Source organism: Schistocerca piceifrons, chromosome 7, assembly GCF_021461385.2.
Source record: "Schistocerca piceifrons isolate TAMUIC-IGC-003096 chromosome 7, iqSchPice1.1, whole genome shotgun sequence".
Lineage (NCBI taxonomy): Eukaryota > Metazoa > Arthropoda > Insecta > Orthoptera > Acrididae > Schistocerca > Schistocerca piceifrons.
In genome coordinates this window covers 250,588,395-250,609,619 of record NC_060144.1, presented here as the reverse complement: position 1 = coordinate 250,609,619, position 21,225 = coordinate 250,588,395, and the positions used below count along the sequence as shown (strand labels likewise).

The following is a 21,225-nucleotide window of genomic DNA, read 5'->3' as shown; positions in this document are numbered from 1 at the left end:
ATTCAGTGGTCTACGGCTTTCATTTAACGACCAAGAGCAGCGGCGTTTGCGTGGAGTTGTCAGTCTAACACACAAGCAACATGACTTGAAATATCCGCAGAAATCAATGTGGGACTTACGACGAACGTATCCCTTGGGACAGACCTGCGAAATGTGGTGTTAATGGGCACGGGCAGCAGGTGACCGACGTGAGTGCCTTGGCTAGCAGCACAATACTGAGTGCAGCGCCTCTCTTGGGCTCATAACCATATTGGAAAACCATGGTCTGGTCAAATGAGTCCTGACTTAAGTTGGAAAGACCTGATGGCAGGGTTTGAGTGGGGATGCAAAAAATGGCTCTGATCACTATGCGACTTAACTTCTGAGGTCATCAGTCGCCTAGAACTTAGAACTAATTAAACCTAACTAACCTAAGGACATCACACACATCCATGCCCGAGGCAGGATTCGAACCTGCGACCGTAGCGGTCGCTCGGGTCCAGACTGTAGCGCCTGGAACCGCACGGCCATCCCGGCCAGCTGGGGATGCAGACCCCACGAAACCATGTACCCAAGTGGTCATCAAGGCACTGTGTGAGATAGTGGTGATTGCACAATGGTGTGGGCTGTGTTTAGGTAAAATGAACGGGTTCCTCTGGTCCAAGTGACTCGATCATTCACTGGAAATGGTTGTAGAGTCTTAAGCATGGCTGCAGCAGAAACTGTGCAAATGGAATAGAACCAGCTTTCAGTTGCGGAAGGTAGTAGTCAAAAGCTCTTCGCCCAGGTTTCAACTCATATAAATGGGCTTTCTTCAGAAGTGTTATTACGTTTTACACGCTGACCATAATGTGCCAGCAATCCGTCACTGGTCACACAAGCCACATGGTTGTTCTTAAGATAGTCTGTTTCCATTATGACTAAGCCTATTGAAAGGACATCATAGTCAGCATATAAAACATAACAAGAATTCTGAAGAAGACACATTTATATACGTTGAAACGTAGGTCAAAAGCTTTTGACTATTAACTTCCACAGTTAGTGGCTGTTTTTATTCCGTATATAGGAAGTGGTTATGTTCAGTTACTTGGAGACATTTGCAGCCATCCATGATATTCATATACCCAAACAACGATGGAATATTTATGAATAACAACGCACCATGTTACCAGGCCGCAATTATTGGTTGGTTTGAAGAACGTTCTGTACAGTATACGAGAATGATTTTGCCACACAGGTCGCTTGGCATGAATCCCCTCGAACATTTATGGGACGTAATGGAGAGATCAGTTTATACACAAAAGTCCTGCACCAGCAACACATTCGCAATTGTTGACGGCAGAGGCAGCATGGGTAAATATTTCTGCAGGGGACTTCAAACGTCTTGTTGAGTCCAAGACATGTGGAGTTGCTGCACTCTACAGGGAAAAAGGAGGTACAACACTATAACGAAACCATGAGGTATCCCACGACTTTTGTTGTTGCCTCAGTGTACTAAAAGTAATGATGCGATTTTTACTGTAAGCACTTCCACCTTCCACTGCTATTTGCTATAAGTTTTCCGATTTTCCCATAATAACCACGCCTCTATTCCAAGAGATACGTAAAGTGTGATTTTAAATGTTGAACCATTGCTGCAGCAGACTATTTCAACAAAATACACTGATAAACAAGTACCACATTATGATATTTTAACAAATACTACGTATATTAAGTAACACAATTCTGAAATGCAGCAAAAAATGTGCCCCGTGTTATGGATCTGTGATACCACTATAAGACTGTCCCTAGCAGATTCACAAATCGTAAATGTACGCTACAAGTAATTACCGCCTCCACAGGAGAGATAATACACTTATGTTTAAAAACGCGAGGGGGGACCACATCCTGTTGTCCCAGCTCTCTGCCGCTGCCTTTACAACGCCGCTCTTCATTGCAGCCGCCTATACTCGAGAGGGCGTAAGAAGGTCAACAACAAGTTCTGGCTCTGTTACCAGCTTCCAAGTGCGAAGAACTGACAGCTGCAGCCAATAAAAGTGGCCGACTACAGATCTGTCAGAACACTAAGGCTATCCCATTGAGCCGTTTAGAAAATCAGGTGACGTTATTGGTGAGGTGATAGCGCGAAGCTGCATTGAAGCTCTTGAGTTGGGTTGTTTGGGGGAAGAGACCAAACAGCGTTGTCATCGGTCACATCGTATTAGGGAAGGACGGGGAAGGAAGTCGGCCGTGACCTGTGAAAGGAACAATCCCGGCATTTGGAGCGATTTAGGGAAATTACGGAAAACTTAGATCAGGATGGCCGGACAGGGGGTTGAACAGTCGTCCTCCCGAATTAGAGTTCAGTGTGCTAACCACTGCGCCATCTCACTCGGCTGTAGCTGTTGAGTCAGAGTGCTGTTGATAACCAGCCCAACACTTAGCATAGGATAGGAAATGGTAGAGAAATTCACTTTATAAAAAAAGGTATGTGAAGCAATGATACAAGTACAAGAAAGGTTAAAGAGTGGATTAGAATTCAAGGTGAAAGGACATCAATGATAAGATTCGCTAATGACATTGCTATAAGCGAAAGTGTAGGAGAATTACGGGATATGTTGTATGGAATGGTCTGATAACTAGAGATTATGGACTAAGGGTAAATCGATGAACAAGGTGAGGTAGGGGAAATGACAACAGCGAGAATGTTAACACAAAAATGGGAAATCACGAAGCAGACAATATTATGGAATTCTGCTACCTGTGTAGCAAAGTAGCCCACGATGTACGAAAGAAGAATGACATTAAAAGCAGACTGCCACTGGCAGAAAGGGCGTCTCTGACCAGGAGAAGTCTGTTAGTACCAAACATAGGCATTGAGGAAGAAATTTCTGAGACTGTGCGTTTGGAGCACAGGACTGGGTGATAATTGGACATGGAGTATGGTAAAATCAGAACAGAAGAGAATCTAAGCATTTGAGACGTGGTGGTACAGGTGAATGTTGAAAATTAAGTGGACCGATAAAGTAATCAACGAGGCGGTTCTCCGCAGAACCGTCGAGGAAATAAACACATGAAAAACACTTACATGAAGAAGTGACTGGATTATAGGACATAAGACGTAAGGGAATACATGCCCTAGTACTAGAGGGAGCCTTAGGGATAAAAGCATTAGAGAAAGACAGATACTGGAATACATCCAGCCAATAATTATATACATAAGTTTCAAGTGCTACTCTGAGATGAAAAGTTTTCCATAGGAAATGAATTCCATTTGGGCCACAGCAAAGAAGTTCGAAGACTGAGGACACAAAAAACATGTGTAGCAGTCCCTGGTGTCCATACGGGGAAGCAGGCTGAAGAGAGTACAGCGCTGGCACTCGTGATTTTGTGATACACATTCCACAGCCACAGATCCCCACCAGTCTCTGGCCACGACAAAAAGCGGCAGGTCTATGACACGTGGTGAGATCACCCCCTTTGTGTGTTATGAGAGGAGGAAAACTCCTCTCCCTCCACTGAACCAATAAGAACCAAGTCTCCTGCTCTCTCCCCCTGCCCGCTCTTAGCTCTAGAGCCCCGTTGTTTCTTCCCTGTCCGTTGCAGTTAGAGGAAGGAACAGCAGCACCAGAGTTATCCTATGGAAAAACTGTTTGAGACCAGGGTATTTCATTCTTAAGTCACTTACATTGCTGTATTCCAGTCCATTCCCGAACAATTTTGTTCTTCCTTGTTCCATCGATCACTTAAAGTACATCTTCTGTTATCGTATGTTCCTTTGCAGTTACCTTCTTTGTAGTTATACTTGTCTGTCGAACTTCTGTAAGTGGCCTGTCTAGAGACGTCCATTCCTCTTTCACTGGATTGCCTGTTATGGCATTCATTATCAGGTATCTACCGGGTGATCAAAAAGTTAGTATAAAATTGAAAACTTAATAAACCACGGAATAATGTAGATAGAGAAGTAAAAATTGACACACGTGCTTGGACCGACATACGGTTTTCTTAGAACAAAAAAAAAAGTTTTTCTAGACGCGTGAAAGATCTCTTGCGCGCCTCGTTTGGTGATGATCGTGTGCTCAGCCGCCACTTCCGTCATGCTTGGCCTCCCAGGTCTCCAGACCTCAGTCCGTGAGATTATTGGCTTTGGGGTTACCTGAAGTCGCAAGTGTATCGTGATCGACCGACATCTCTAGGGATGTTGAAAGACAACATCCGACGCCAATGTCTCACCATAACTCCGGACATGCTTTACAGTCTGTTCAACTGCTCTTCCAAGTCCTTTGCTGTCTCTGACAGAATTACAATTTCATCGGCGAACCTTAAAGTTTTTATTTCTTCTCCATGGATTTAAATACCTACTCCGAATTTTTCTTTTGTTTCCTTTTCTGCTTGCTCAATATACAGATTGAATAACATCGGGGAGAGGCTACAACCGTGTCTCACTCCCTTCCCAACCACTGCTTCCCCTTCGTGTCCCTCGACTCTTATAACTGCCATCTGGTTTCTGTACAAATTGTAAATAGCTTTTCGCTCCCTGTATTTTACCCCTATCACCTACAAAATTTGAAAGAGAGTATTCCAGTCAACATCAAATGCTTTCTCTAAGTCTACAAATGCTAGGAACGTAGGTTTGCCTTTCCTTAATCTAGCTTCTAAGATGAGTCGTAGGGTCAGTATTGCCTCATGTGGTCCAATATTTCTACGGAATCCAAACTGATCTTCCCCGAGGTCGGCTTCTACTAGTTTTTCCATTCGTCTGTAAAGAATTCGTGTTAGTATTTTCCAGCCGTGACTTATTAAACTGATAGTTCGTTTGTTTTCGCATCTGTCCGCACCTGCTGTCTTTGGGATTGGTATTATTATATTCTTCTTGAAGTCTGAGGGTATTTCGCCTGTTTCATACATCTTGCTCACCAGATGGTAGAGTTTTGTCAGGACTGGCTCTCCCAAGGCTGCCAGTAGTTCTAATGGAATGATGTCTACTGCCGGAGTTTTGTTGCGACTCAGGTCTTTCAGTGCTCTGTCAAACTCTTCACGCAGTATCATATCTTCCATTTCATCTTCATCCACATCGTCTTCCATTTCCATAATATTGTCCTCAAGAACATCGCCCTTGTATAGACCCACTATATACTCCTTCCACCTTTCTGCTTTCCCTCCTTTGCATAGAACTGGGTTTCCATCTGAGCTCTTGATATTCATACAAGTGGCTCTCTTTTCTCCAAAGGGCTCTTTAATTTTCCTGTACGCAGTATCTATCTTACCCCTAGTGCCTAGTGAGATAAGCCTCTGCATCCTTACATTTGTCCTCTAGCCATTCCTGCTTAACCATTTTGCACTTCCTGTCGATCTCATTTTTGAGACGTAATCCAGCTGAAATTGTCCCTTGTTTCCAGACCTTTTCAAGGCATACCTTTCCCTCCCCTGATTCTGGGACAGTTTACTCGTCTTTACTGCCTGAAATTAGTTGTAGAAGTCTAGCAGACTTTCTTTTCTCTCATTACTACTATCAAACCCGTTTACTCCAGTGACTCCTCCTTCTATTCGTTCCATTATTACAGTAATTGATTTTCATCTCCCCTTCCATAGTGAATTACACATCAGACAACCTCATACCCTTTTTTTATCTCTACATCTTCTGACTGAGACATGGGCATATACACCTGAACTATTTTTGTTGGCGTTGGTTGCTTTTGATTGTGATGAGAAGTATCCTAGCACTTTTCAGACTCTTGCTTTCCTCTTGCCATGTCGTGTTACCCTTTCGTTGGTCTTTTAATCCTTTGGTCATGGTTAACTTCCCTTGCCAGTTGCCTCCCTGCCCCTCCCTCCACCTCCGCCCTCTTCACCCCCCCCCCCCCCCAAAAAAAAGATCCGAATCAGTGAGTAATCCTGAATCTTTTGCGGTTGGAGAGATCACCAAGTTACTTATTCAGTTATAGATATCATGTCATTGTGAACAAATTTTATGTGCCTGTAATGATACGGTTTCCATTGCCTTCTGCATCGTCGTGTCATTGATTGTCGGAGACTCTCCTAACTTTCAGAGTCAGTTTAGCACTTCAAGGGCAATAGTGTACGAACGCCGAGATGGTTTGTTTCAACAGCTGGTACTCGTACTCCTTCTACGTGACCACGACGTAGACTCAAAGTTTTTATTTCAAGTACTGAACATTACGTCTACGAAAACAACAGTATTTACTAAAGTCAGAGTTAAACTGTGTATTTGATTATATTACAGCCGTATTAGCCATGCACTCTTTTTCAAGCACTGATCATAGTAACCCACTTCGATCGGAGTCATAATTTCGGGCTACGAATGACGATGATATTCGCAGCTGTGGAGCGATAGGCAGTCGCATTCGATTTGCTAGATTAATGAACTGAGCGATAAAACTTCGTATTTTTCTTATTTCAGGTTACGTGGGCATCACGCTGAACAGCGACTGGAACGAACCAGCCAGCAACTCAACCGAAGACATCGAAGCAGCTGAACGCGCCCGCCAGTTCCAGGTATCGTTCACTTTCAACGAAAAGTCCTCTCAGAGAAGAGTCTCTTAATTCTATACCTGTCAGAGACGCCGCGTTACTTCAGACTTGGTCTTTCGAACGGGAGTCAGTGGCGAGCAAACCGCTGCTATTACTCCACCATTTTTTTTTTCTTCCTCAGACAAGGAAGTTCTCATTCAGACGTGTCATGTGTTGAAAGGTGGCTACAATGAGCCACTGCGCCAGAGATTGCACCAAAGAGTACTATTAAGCCGCCTCCACAGTGCTTGGAGAGAGCTCGTAGAAGTCAGTGCGTGGGCAGAGCTCGTAGAAGACAGTTCGTGTTGAGATGTGCTAGTGGGCAAGGCTTGTCGAGATGTTGTAGTAAGGAGTGTTAGTTCCATGTTTTATCCAGTTATTTGATGGGAGAGATAGCAGATGTTATTGTAATGATCAGAGTGCATTTCGTCAATATATATGAAGGTAAAAACCACAATGTTCTTTTATTATTTGTGTGTCTGAAATAATGCGTCATTACAGGTTCAGTCAACAAAGCATCTGGCTTGTGTTCTTGTATTAGAGTGTAATTCTGGTTTTCTTGCGTAATTATAGTTTTTCTAATTTTCTTTTATCACGTCAGTATAATTGGTATTTAAAATTCTTGTCTTGTTGAAGAAGAACCGTGCCAGATGTGCGTTGAGTCATACTACCACATACAGAACAGCTACACTTGTGCCTTGGTTTCGTAGGTTTCATAGTTGCTGGGGACTTAATTTATTAATTGTGTTAACGAAAATTTTCATTTCATTCTTTGTTGTTGTTCTTTGCAGTCAGATAGCTAATAATACTAGTCAGGGCCAACCGATTACGAGACACAGCGTAATCGGACATACAGCTACAAGAAAACTAAAAAATATTTTCAATCATAATTAAATAAAGCCCCCATGCACGTGGAGACCGCTGCTTCGGATCGTCCCTTGAAATTCTGCTGATTGTAAAAAATGGTAGACAGTAGTATTGTTGTAGTAATTTGTAGTTTAGTAATTGTAGTCTATTTTGCATGTGTAGATTTGGTAATTGGCATTCTTCTAATGGTATTTTTCAAAATTTAATTTTTATTGCCTTGTATATGCGTTCGACAATTTTGTGCAATTATTTCAATTGTTCGTTAATCGTGTTTGAGGGAAACATCTCATGTGAATAGTATTGTTGGAGATAAGGAGTCATTGTGTGTGATTTTCGAACAGTGACGAATTTTTTTATGTTTTGTAAATGATTACGCGATCAATGAAAAAGGCAAAAATGATGAATAGTGAGAATGACGAAATTGTTGACATGGCGAACTCGCCAACACAGGACAACAGTATCATGAATAATGGAGTTGAAAACAATTTAATAAGTCGGGAAGCCAGTCCGGAACCAGTTCAAGATTTTTCTCAATCAGCAAATTCACAGAATACGAGATTAACGATAGAAGATTCTGGAATAGTATCGAACACAGATAGCTTTACAGCCATGACGAAGGAAGCTGGTTTTGTGAGAAATGATAGGGGCGAAAGGAATCTCGAACAAGTTAATATGGAGCAGTTGATGAGTGCAATATTAAATTTTCGATCTGAATTTAAAATTGAGATGGGGACAATGGAAACACGGATGGGAACAATGGAATCACGGTTAGACTCATTGGGATCACAGTTAGGATCTGAATTAAAAACAGAGATAGGGACAATTAAAACTGAGATGGGAACTTTGGAAACACGGTTAGATTCATGAATAAGTACAGGTTTCAAAAATATGAAAGATGAATTAAAGAAAGAAATCAGAGAAGAAGTACAACCGATTTTGACTTCTCACAATAATAGATTAATTGCAGTAGAGATTAGACAAAGGGAACAGGATAGAGAACAGGAAGAAAGAGATCGCGTGATAGTACAAAAATTTTCAGAGTTAAATTTACAACGTGCACACGATAAGAAAGAAATATTTGAGAGAATCGAGGAATCCGTGCCAAATGACAGATTAAATAACCTAACACAACAATATGAACAGTTAACTACCAAATGTGTTAATACTGAAACCCGAGTCGCGACACTTACGGAAGACGTAAATAAACAGAAAGAACAAATAGGTGATTTATCGGAAAGAGTTGAGGAGATTTCAAATAAACTGACAAGTCTTAGTTTACATGGGGACAGAGATTCGGATGATACAGCTCCATTACCATTCGCAGAAACTCAAGAGTACCAGAACATAAATAAACATGTTGAAAATCAGGGGAAATTTAATGAACGCGTGAAAAGGGAATTTGAGGCTTTAAAAAAGCAAGTCAAACAGATTGAGGGCGAAATCGTAGGAAAAGACAGCAAAAGAAATTTTGAATCACAGATAGCAGAGGGGTATGAAGAAAGCAATTTATTTCATTTACGAGAAGCAACAAGAGAGCGCCAGGCGCGCGAACTTGACAATAATCGACATTCGGACTGGGACAGACACGGTAGGTCTTTGTCGCCACGAGGCGAAAACTTTGACTATAAACACTTTTTGACTGTTCGGAAATTTAAGATCTTCCGCAACTCTAAGAATGACATACATCCACGTGCATGGGGGCTTTATTTAATTATGATTGAAAATATTTTTTAGTTTTCTTGTAGCTGTATGTCCGATTACGCTGTGTCTCGTAATCGGTTGGCCCTGACTAGTATTATTACGCTATCTGACTGCAAAGAACAACAACAAAGAATGAAATGAAAATTTTCGTTAACACAATAAATTAAGTCCCCAGCAACTATGAAACCTACGAAACCAAGGCACAAGTGTAGCTGTTCTGTATGTGGTAGTATGACTCAACGCACATCTGGCACGGTTCTTCTTCAACAAGACAAGAATTTTAAATACCAATTATACTGACGTGATAAAAGAAAATTAGAAAAACTATAATTACGCAAGAAAACCAGAATTACACTCTAATACAAGAACACAAGCCAGATGCTTTGATGACTGAACCTGTAATGACGCATTATTTCAGACACACAAATAATAAAAGAATATTGTGGTTTTTACCTTCATATATATTGACGAAATGCACTCTGATCATTACAATAACATCTGCTATCTCTCCCATCAAATAACTGGATAAAACATGGAACAAACACTCCTTACTACAACATCTCGACAAGCCTTGCCCACTAGCACATCTCAACACGAACTGTCTTCTACGAGCTCTGCCCACGCACTGACTTCTACGAGCTCTCTCCAAGCACTGTGGAGGCGGCTTAATAGTACTCTTTGGTGCAATCTCTGGCGCAGTGGCTCAGTGTAGCCACCTTTCAGTGTATGGCAAGTCCATTCCATTGTCGTACCATTATTCCACGCAAGTCCATTTCCATTGTAACTATCGACCAGCTTCTGAAAATATGTTTTAATCATCTTGAACCAATATCACTACCTAAGAATTTTAAAAGCTTGTCATTTATACGAAGACAGTAGCTTGTTCTCGAAAGAACAGTTACTGTTGATGACCGTGTAGCTTTTCCCTGGAATAGATGATGACTAACTGACAACCTCAGCTGCCGACAGGTGTTGTTGATAGACCTCGATGTGGACAGCTGAAAATGTGTGCCCCGACCGGGACTCGAAACCGGGATCTCCTGCTTACATGGCAGACGCTCTATCCATCTGAGCCATCGAGGACACAGATGAATAGCGCGACTACAGGGACTTATCCCTTGCACGCTTCCCGTGAGACTCACATTCCCAACTGTCCACAATTCTACATATGTATTGTACCTTATAGACATTTGCCCACCCACTCATCACTCGCGCACGCTTTGGCGATTCCCATAAGAGTTTGGGCAACCTGTGCGCATTCGCACAGACGAAGGTCAATGGCTGGGTAGCTTCTAACTATATATACGAAGACAGTGGGTGGGCAAATATCTATAATGTGCAATACCTATGTAGAATTGTGGACAGTTGCGAATGTGAGTCTCACGGGAAGCGTGCAAGGGATAAGTCCCTGCAGTCGCACTATTCATCTGTGTCCTCGGTGGCTCAGATGGATAGAGCGTCTGCCATGTAAGCAGGAGATCCCGGATTCAAGTCCCGGTCGGGGCTCACATTTTCAGCTGTCCACATCGAGGTATATCAACAACACCCGTCGGCAGCTGAGGTTGTCAGTTAGTCATCATTTAGCTTGTCATTTGTCTCCGTAATACCAATCACGTTAAAATTAAGGAGAAATGCATTACGACTTGTTAACACAACGATTACCAACGTAACTGGGCTCTTTGGAATCTGGTGTAACTCTACATTTCCTGTGTATCGTAGAGTTAGAAACCATAGGCACGTCATTAATGAGGGTGGTGACGTAAGCGGCACATCAAGTGATACCTCCCCACCTCATTTTTCAAATTTAGAAGGCAAATTACACATAAATGCTGATACGTTACGTATCTAAAGAGAAACAGAGACTTTTTGAATAATCCACTGTCTGTAACACGTGATGATATTTTATTTATTTGTTTGTTTCAGGAAGATACTGGATCATAACCCCGCAGCTACTGTTAATGTATGGCTAAACTCGAGTTTTTAAATACTATTCACGTTTAGTTATGATATCATGTGAGTAAAAATTAGACGTTACAGATGTACAACACAGTTTCAATATGAGGTTGAGCGTCTATTTTGTATCAGGACCAGTAACGCAATTCTGTACTGTGAAACAAATTATTCTTTACCTATCTGCGGACTATGCAAGTGAATCACTCAAACTATAATTCAGCCCAACCTAGGAGTAGGTTTTCCGTTTGCTAGTTTTGCTATTCTTAATAATTAGCAACCAATGCTGTACTGTCGTGTACTATCGCAATAAAGTCATTAAATGTTCAATTCACTTTTTTATTAGAACATGTTACGCGTTTAGGGATTACACCCATCTTCAGACGTCAGAAACTTCAACTTTACGCGTTTCGGGATTACACCTATCTTAAGACATCACAAACTTTAACACCTTCCTAACCAACCAGACGTACAGCCTTGACCACTCAAATAAAGTGTCGAATAACAAATGACTGCGAGACAAGCGTGTGAATCGTACACTATGGCGGTGGACAGAATTGTAGTGGCATTCAGTGCAATTGTGACATCGTTAACCCACCTTACAGCTCACATAGAATTCTAAGTTCCGGCCTTTTTTCTTAGTACGTGTCGGCACCTTGCTATCTGAAGCGTCTCCGAGCCCGAGGATGATGTTTCAGAGATCCACGCTTTTGCAGTATTACAGAGGAAGGCAGTAGGCGCCTTTGAGCCAAATTTCAAACCTCTGTGACGTAGTGACCCTTCAGTTGTGTCCCACAGAATACATCCAGAAAATGAATTGATCGCCAGGCACAGTACAGCTGTAGATAAACTGTGGCACCAATACACGTGGTAATGTATAGTGCATGCGTCTCCTTGCTCCTCAGGTTGGACTCTACGCTCACCCCATCTTCACCGAGGAGGGCGACTACCCTCCAGTGATGCGGGAGCGTGTGGACGCCAACAGCGCTGCAGAGGGAAGGCCACGCTCCAGGCTGCCTTCTTTCACCAGTGACGAAGTCGCCTACATCAAGGGTTAGTTACTTAATTACCTAGTTACATGTTCCACAGATAACTAGAACGAATTTTTTTGTCCAAAAAATATGCAATGAGAAGATTCACAGAATGTGCGTAGATGATCAGTTTCGGTTTATGGTTACATGCTGCCCGTTTACGTGTCCCACCATGGCATACTGGCCTAAATTTAGCGCTAGTGAACTGATTGTTTTTGAGTCACACTCGTGCAAGTACACGCAGCACTAGCTTTTTTTACAGGATATTAGTTCCTAAATAACAACTGGATCATGGAAGAGGGGGACTTCACCTGAGGAAATGATACTTGGTTAGATTTAATACTTGCCGTGCCAACTGTTACATATTCCATGTTTTTGGGAAAAAGATCATACATTTTAGTTGATGCATATTGAACTAGTTGATGAGCCACCGAGAGTTTAAAGGATGAGTAATAAGGGTCATTACTTTCTTCTACTGCTGTATGTGTGGATATTGCTGATCTGCTCTAATTGTGGTGGATTACTTACGAGGAATTTCTATTAGCGAATATTTTTGTTCTGAAGATGCAGTTAAAATGACCCACTTCTTGCAGAGGTACCTACAAGTTCACTGCAGGTCAAGAAGATATATAACTTTTACTGGTCGCTCTTTTGCAATCAATACTTCGTTTCTAAGCGACAAGTTTGTCCACGAAATTATTCCATAAGACGTTACTGAATGGAAATGTACAATATACGTGAGATTCTTGAACTGATTGTTTCCAATACGAAGAATAAAAGTGGGTAAACGTAATTGTTTGAGTGTAGCAGTAATTTTTATCTTACAGTTCAACTTTTCATCAGTATGTAAGTCAAAAATTATAAAAATTCTACACTTTTTACTGATTCTTGTACATGTGGTACATCGATTGCTTGTATGACTCTAAATATAGTGTAGAACTGTATAAAATATTTTTTCTCAGATTTTAAGGAGAGTTCATTTCAGGAGAAACTCTTGCAATTATTTGAAGAAAAAGTGCTCAAGAATTACTTCTGTTACTTCCTCTCTAATGGGATTTATTGTAATACCAGTACAGTTTGCAGAAAATGCAAATCCTTCCTGATGACTTTTCAGTGTAATGTCATTTGCATGTATAAGGAAAAAGAGAAGACCAAAAATTAAAACCTGTGGGACTCTCTTCGCGATTTCTCCTTCGTCTTCCAACATTGACTCAATTATACAGCACAGTTTGGTAGTCCCCACCAAGCTACGTGTTCTCAGCACACATAGTTTCACTATATGCTAGTGAACGTATTTTGGCATCTTTAAAGGAGAATGTTTCCATTGCGAATAAGTGTTAGCAGGTCTCCAACATACATTATTATCGACTGCATGTCCTGCATGACAGTTTACAGTTCACAGGTTTGTGCTTGACACGTCATTTACTTCTAGTCCTGCGTTAGCTCTATATCCATTCTCCTGGAGATGCTAGTTCCACAACATAAAGAAGCCAGATTATTCTGCGGAGTTACCGGAGGCAAACTGGAGTGGGTGGTCATTACTTATAGAGCCCGAGAGCAGTAATTTAGGCCACATTGACACACCGAACATAGAGGTGTCTTGTGGCAGCTTGGGGCTCAGTTCTAAATATGTAGCTATTGTTACACTCTAGTGTGTCCCAATGGAAGCTATAGAATACAATTGTAATTGTCGTAATTTGCAACACTTTTCTCATTTCAGAATGCTAAAATGATTTTTTGTCCACCATAGGCTCTCAGAAAATGTTATGCAGATGAGCTTTATTACTTCACGTAGTACATTGCTAACCGGATTCGGCCTGTGGCCATTTTAGAATGCAGCTGCATCAGAAAAACGTGTCTCGTTGTATTTAAAAAATTACAATGACAGAAATTTCACCGACGCTACTGCATTTGAAAGTGGTCACACGAGGAATCTGGTGAGTAGCGTACTACGTGATGCCACGAAGTTTCCTAGCATAGAAATTTGTAGCAGCAAACCATAGGGAGAACAATGCTATTTTTATTCAGAAATTGCTTCGAGGCAGTGAATCCACTAATGAGTAAATTAATTTTGTTAAGTTGTTTTCAAATGTGATTTTAGGGCTTGAAATTTCAAGAGGCACAGTGAAGGTAAAACAGAAACAAATACGTTCTAAGCCAATCTATCACAATGTTTCCATGGTCTAACGTTTGTTCCGAGCAGAAGCTATAACATTAATATTACATGAAACTTCCTGGCAGATTAAAATTGTGTGCCGGACCGTGACTCGAACTCGGGACCTTTGCCTTTCGTGGGCAAGTGCTCTACCAACTGAGCTACCCAAGCATGACTCACGCCCCGTCCACACAGATTTACTTCTGCCAGTATCTCGTCTCTTGCCGTCCAAACTCTGTGAGGACGTGGCGTGATTCGTGCTTGGGTAGCTCAGTCGGTAGAGCACTTGCCTGCGAAAGGCAAAGGTCCCGAGTTCGAGTCTCGGTCCAGCACACAGTTTTAATCTGCCAGGAAGTTTCATATCAGCGCACACTCCGCTGCAGACTGAAAATCTCATTCTCTTAATATTACATAATTAAATATATTTTATGAACTATAGTAGTGCTGAATTATAATTGGTGCAAAAAGAATACATGTCGATACGCGTTCTTCTACATTAATCCGTATCCACATATCTACACATGCTCTCTGGATGAACTTACAATGGTTTCAAACAAAATAAGCTACAAGAGCATACCTCGGTACAAACAGTGAAGGACCCACTACAATGTCTCCCTTCCCCTTCCCAAAAAATTTAAAAATCTCAGATTCTCAAATCGAACTCACCGCGGTCCTGTCACACTGACATAAGTATCTATTTGAAGAGAATAAGGGTATGTTACGGATACTGATTAGTACGACATTCTCCCCAGGTTAATTCCATGACATCTCAAAATTGTTTCACGCTTCACCGCTTTTCACTGGGTAGCTGAGAATGAATATACCTCTTGTTTCTAAAAGTAGCACTGCACCTTCAGTTTTGTACTTTCAGTTCGAATAAGCTTTTTTTAAATTTTTTTTCGTGTTACCAGCCCTTGTCAAGAACTTTTTATAATATTTGGCGTTTCTTCCCGTACTATTTGAGACAGGAATGCTCTACCAGTGTCATCACATATTCTCATAGTCCCATAACTTTGTCGTGTTTCTAGTTACGAAATTATGGGATTGGATCAACGTTAGTGGGTCCTACATCGCAACCATAAGGATCCACACACAGCAGTGCAATTATGCACACAGTTTCTAGCCTTTGTATGGGCCCCCATTTTTAAGTGATTTCCACTGTCTGATCAAAAGTATCCGGACACAACTAAGTAATACGGAGTTCAGCACTAGATGTCACGAGCCGCGGGCATGGTCTGTATTATAGGAGACGAGGAAGATTGCAATGTCAGGAGAGGAAGAGTAACAGTAGACGGATCGGTCTGGAGAGCTCATTGATTTCAGACGTTGACTAATCATTGGATAACGCCTGTGCAGCAAGTCCATTAGGAACATTTCTAGCCTTAGGAAGCTGCCCAGGTGGACTGTCAGTAATGTGATCTTGAAGTGGAAACGCGAAAGAGCAACCACAGATAAACCAAGATCACACAGACCTCTGTACGTACCGAGACTGTCGATCTTTGGAGAGGATGACTTAAATGAACCTATTGACTTCAATGAACCTATTGACTTAAATGAACCTATTCCTCTTACATGTGATCAGAAGAAGGCATCACTCGTGAGTGCCAAGGTGTTACCAGTGGTACAGATAGGACAAGTGCTACGAAGAGAAAGTTAAAAAGAATGGGGCCCACAGTAGAGCAACTCCTCATGAAACGTATGTTTCTGTAGTCAATGTTAAGCGACAGTTCAGTTGATGTAAGGAGCAGCACCCCAGGACAGTGAATGACTACTGGAGACGAGTGGTTTGGAGAGATCAGTAACTCTATAGCCTGTAGCAATCCGGTGAAAGGGTCTGGATTTGGCGAATGCCTGCACAAATGAAACTTCCGTCAAGCATAGTGTCAACACCTAAAGTACGAAGAAGGTTCTGTAATGGTATAGGGGTGTTTCTCATGGCTAGCACGCGGTCCCCGTATTGAGTTTAATTACGCGCTAAATGATATGTAAGAATTTTCCCAAGCTGTGTAGTGCATACAGCAGAAGAACAGTTCAGAGAATGTGATGTTGGCATGGCTAGACTCCCTGTTTTGCGAAAATTGACGTAATTTCCTTGGAGATAGAGTCTACAATCACTGGATTTAAAAAATATTTACTATCGAGACGTATCATAAATGTCTTTTAATGCAGCCTGTTATAAAGCAGCATCTGTGAGTCAATGGTTCCTGGACAATTACCTCCCTGAAATTGGTTGAACTGCCTGGGGCCCTGACATGAACCCCAAGGATCGTTTTTGGGATGACTTGGGACGTCGACTTCCGTCCAGACACCAGCCTCCAACATCATTACCTTCTGTATCTTCCACTCTTGAGGAAGAATGAGTTGACATTCCCTCACAGACGTTCATACACCTCATTAAAAGTGTCGCTAGCAGAATTCAAGCCATCACAAAGGCGGAGAAAGTACACACTCCTTTAGTAATATTAACTAACAGGTATCAGTTAATTATCTAGTTGCAAGTTGCATAGATCATTCGAATGAGTCTTTTATAGAAATACATCTAACCATTTCGTAGAAAACGTGAATTAGTTTACCGGATACGTATTATTTTTAGGGTTCCGTTCCCAGTCTGTAGAGACAGAACACTTACAGGACTAGTTTGTTGTCCGCCTGTCTATCAGGCTGTCCGTCTGACTTGACGACACGTTTTCCATGGAATGGGTAGTTGTATCAATTTGACATTTACGTCACATACTAAGGACTACGGTACCGTGTTAGTGTAAAACACTTAAGCTTGAAAGTCAGTGCAGTCATATGACACGGCCATTTATGTCACAGTTTTCACACTCGCAAACTCATTCATCAAAACCTACGGGTTACTTCCCGTTCGCACAGAGCCGTGACACTTGGCTAATAGCTTCAGTAAAGTAAAAAATCGGAAAATTTTTAATTTGTGGTTGTTGTTGTTGTTGTTGTGGTCTTCAGTGCTGAGACTTGTTTGATGCAGCTCTCCATGCTACTCTATCCTGTGCAAGCCTCTTCATCTCCCAGTACCTACCGCAACCTACATCCTTCTGAATCTGCTTAATGTATTCATCTATTGGTCTCCCTCTATGGTTTTTACCCTCTACGCTGCCCTCAAATACTAAATTGGTGATCCCTTGATGCCTCAGAACATGTCCTACCAACCGGTCCCTTCTTCTAGTCAAATTGTGCCACAAACTTCTCCACAATTCTATTCAATACTTCCTCATTAGTTATGTGATCTACCCATCTAATCTTCAGCATGCTTCTGTAGCACCACATTTCAAAAGCTTCTGTTCTCTTCTTGTCCATACTATTTATCGTCCATGTTTCACTTCCATACATGGCTACACTCCATACAAATTCTTTCAGAAATGACTTCCTGACACTTAAATCTATACTCGATGTTAACAAATTTCTCTTCTTCAGAAACGCTTTCCTTGCCATTGCCAGTCTACATTTTATATCCTCTCTACTTCGACCATCATCAGTTATTTTGCTCCCCAAATAGCAGAACACCTTTACTACTTTAAGTGTCTCATTTCCTAATCTACTCGTAATTCCCTCAGCATCACCCGACTTAATTCGACTACATTCCATTATCCTCGGTTTGCTTTTGTAGATGTTCATCTTATATCCTCCTTTCAAAACAATATCCATTCCGTTCAACTGCTCTTGCAAGTCCTTTGCTGTCTCTAACAGAATTACAATGTCGTCGACGAACCTCAAAGTTCTTTTTTCTTCTCCATGGATTTTAATACCTACTCCGAATTTTCCTTTTGTTTCCTTCACTGCTTGCTCAATATACGGATTGAATAACATCGGGGATAGGCTACAACCCTGTCTCACTCCCTTCCCAACCACTGCTACCCTTTCATGCCCCTCGATTCTTATAACTGACATCTGGTTTCTGTACAAATTGTAAATAGCCTTTCGCTCCCTGTATTTTACCCCTGCCACCTTTAGAATTTGAAAGAGAGTATTCCAGTCAACATTGTCAAAAGCTTTCTCAAAGTCTACAAATGCTAGAAACGTAGGTTTGCCCTTCCTTAATCTAGCTTCTAAGATGAGTCGTAGGGTCAGTATTGCCTCACGTGTTGCAACATTTCTACGGAATCCAAACTGATCTTCCCCGAGGTCGGCTTCTACTAGTTTTTCCATTCTTCTGCAAAGAATTCACGTTAGTATTTTGCAGCTGTGACTTATTAAACTGATAGTTCGGTAATTTTCACGTCTGTCAACACCTGCTTTCTTTGAGATTGGAATTATTATATTCTTCTTGAAGTCTGAATTTGTGGTTATCAGATGAAAAAAGAAATGTATACTCTATGGTCTATCTTCTCTTGCATTAAATACGTACATCTTCTCTTGCTGCATCAACTGAATCATTTAATCATATTTTTGCTGCTACATTTAGAAAGTGACTGTTAAAGCTACTCAAGCCAGTGGATTATCAGTCACAGATTCGTCATTTAGTTTAATTCTGGTATCTTGAACACTGAGTGCTTGACAATCACAGGGACAATATTCCATATAGTATTAATCATATTATCTGCGTTATTTATTTCTGTCAGGACTTGTATACTTATATACACCTCAATGACTTTCCTTAGAATGCTAAAGAATTTTATCGTGAAAGGGACGTAGCGTCAGGCCTTGACTTAAATGAACCTATTCCTCTCACGTCAGATTTTAATTCCCTTATTTACACTAGGCTTACTTGTTTTTTAACCGATATTCTGGATAACGTTTTAGGAAAGCAACTTTCGAATATTGACACAAATTTACTGTGGAACAAACTTAATTTTACATTGACATATCTTCCTATATATAGCTCACTCAGTACCGTCTCTATTATCTCACTCTTAAAGAATTGTATCCTGTTCTCACTAATAAGCCTCACTGCCTTATATGAACCTGGCTCAGGTTGTAAGGTGTCATAATGTATATTTCCATTAAATGTCCGCCATGATCAAATAGTACATTAACAACTGGGTACACAATAATTTTTTCAGCCTCAGCATTGTGTATGAATATGTCATCATTCCATGTCCTACTACTTTGTTGCACACGAGTTGGAAAACTAGATTAAAACACCCAGTTGATGATCTAGTATAGGTTTCCTGCTCGTCTCTCTTAATAAATCTACACTGAAATCCACACAAACCTTTGTTTCTTCTTATCTGATACGTAGCTTAATAAGGCATCTAGATTGTTCAGAAAAAGCTGGAAGTTTCCTAAAGGGTATCTGTAGGCTGTTACAATTATCAGAGGAGTGTGTTGCAGTAACACTCACGAGCATGTGCTTCTAGGTTCTGACCGAAATAAAAACCATTTATTTCAATATTTCAGACTTTGTGTCCGACTTGTACGTCTGTGACAAACAACTCCTACTTTTCTCACGTTAACTCTACACGAAAGCAATGCTAGAGTGTAATCCCTGATACTGAACTTCTCCATCCCTGTCGTTATATGGTGTTCAGACAGGCACAGAACATTTATCTTTTTTTCAGCTCTCTAGTGTTCTGACGAAACAAATTAATTTTAATTTTCTAGGAACTATTACATATATTATGGTCTTGTTCTGTTCTAACGTCTGTCTCTAACCTGAAGCTAATCAAAGAAATTTGCTCCTTTGACTCCAGAACTATAGAGATTTTGTCTCGTGTGCTTGTAGCCCCCCTTACACTTCCTGCAAGATGCTCGGTTAATCTTCCCTTCCCCTTCCTCTTCCCCTTCCCCACCCCCTCCCCTTCCTATTGAGGCGCAGGCCGTGATTTGTGTATCCACATTTCCGAATTACACCAACGTACATGGCACAGATATGAGACTTCATTTATTTCAGTCATAAGCAATGCGCTCAGCTCTTCGTTAAAACGGCTGACAGCTGTGTTAACTCAGAGTTTGTCATGGTGCTGTAAAATCTCGTCAGATCACACACGACTGTACGCTATTGCTTCTCCTGTATGCTCCAGACATCTTTGATGCTATACTCTAAATCGGTAGCCAGGCTGTTTCCTCCTCCTCCCACTCCATCAAAACCTCTGACCCGATGGTTGTGACCCCGTATTTTACACCTAGCTTTTCCTTAAGCAATTAGTCCGCGCCTCTCCCGTGATTGCTGCCTAACATTAAGATTCTTTCCTTTTTACTTGACTTTACTAACGACCTAGCCTTAGAGTCTACTACATGCTACTTACAAGGGAACCGCCCCATCGCACCCCCATCAGATTTAGTTATAAGTTGGCACAGTGGATAGAACTTGAAAAACTGAACACAGATCAATCGAGAAAACAGGAAGAAGTTGTGTGGAACTACGAAAAAAAAGCAAAATATACAAACTGAGTAGTCCATGTGCAAGATAGGCAATATCAAGGACAATATGGGCCCAGGAGCGCCGTGGTCCCGTGGTTAGCGTGCTCAGCTGCAGAACATGAAGTCCTTGGTTCAAGTCTTCCCTCGAGTGAAAAGTTTACATTATTTATTTTCGCAAAGTTATGATCTGTCCGTTCGTTCATTGACGTCTCTGTTCACTGTAATAAGTTTAGTGTCTGTGTTTTGCGACAGCACCACAAAACCGTGCGATTAGTAGACGAAAGGACGTGCCTCTCCAGTGGGAACCGAAAACATTTGATCGCAAGGTCATAGATCAACCGATTCTTCCAAAGGAAAACACATCTCATATATTGTATACGACACTGGTGACGGCATGTGCGTCACATGATAGGAATATGTTGTAGACCCACCTAACTTGTACACGTGGCGAATGGGTAAAAAGATTCTTCTACCTTGCCCGATTTAGGTTTTCTTGTGGATGTGATAATCACTCCCAAAAAAAGTGATGAAGACATAAGAGTTTGTCACATAAACTGAAAATAAAAAATTAAGATCTCCAGCCGACTGTAGTCTTGAACCACAGACATCTCGTTCCGCAGCTGCTCACGCTAACCACGGAACCACGGTGCTACTGAGCCCAAACTTTCCTTGATATTGCATATCTTCCGCACGGAATACTCAGTTTGTATTTTT

The 21,225-nt window shown here is 41.3% G+C and overlaps 1 protein-coding gene across 1 annotated transcript in view; it reads left to right on the top strand.

The window, feature by feature from the left end:
• LOC124805315 (myrosinase 1-like) overlaps positions 1–21,225 on the top strand; it is a 92,099-nt gene that overhangs the window by 45,973 nt on the left and 24,901 nt on the right. The window contains exons 7-8 of the mRNA XM_047265830.1: positions 6,380–6,474; positions 11,913–12,060. Coding sequence (XP_047121786.1) covers positions 6,380–6,474; positions 11,913–12,060 — 243 coding nt within the window. The remainder of the gene's footprint in view (positions 1–6,379; positions 6,475–11,912; positions 12,061–21,225) is intronic.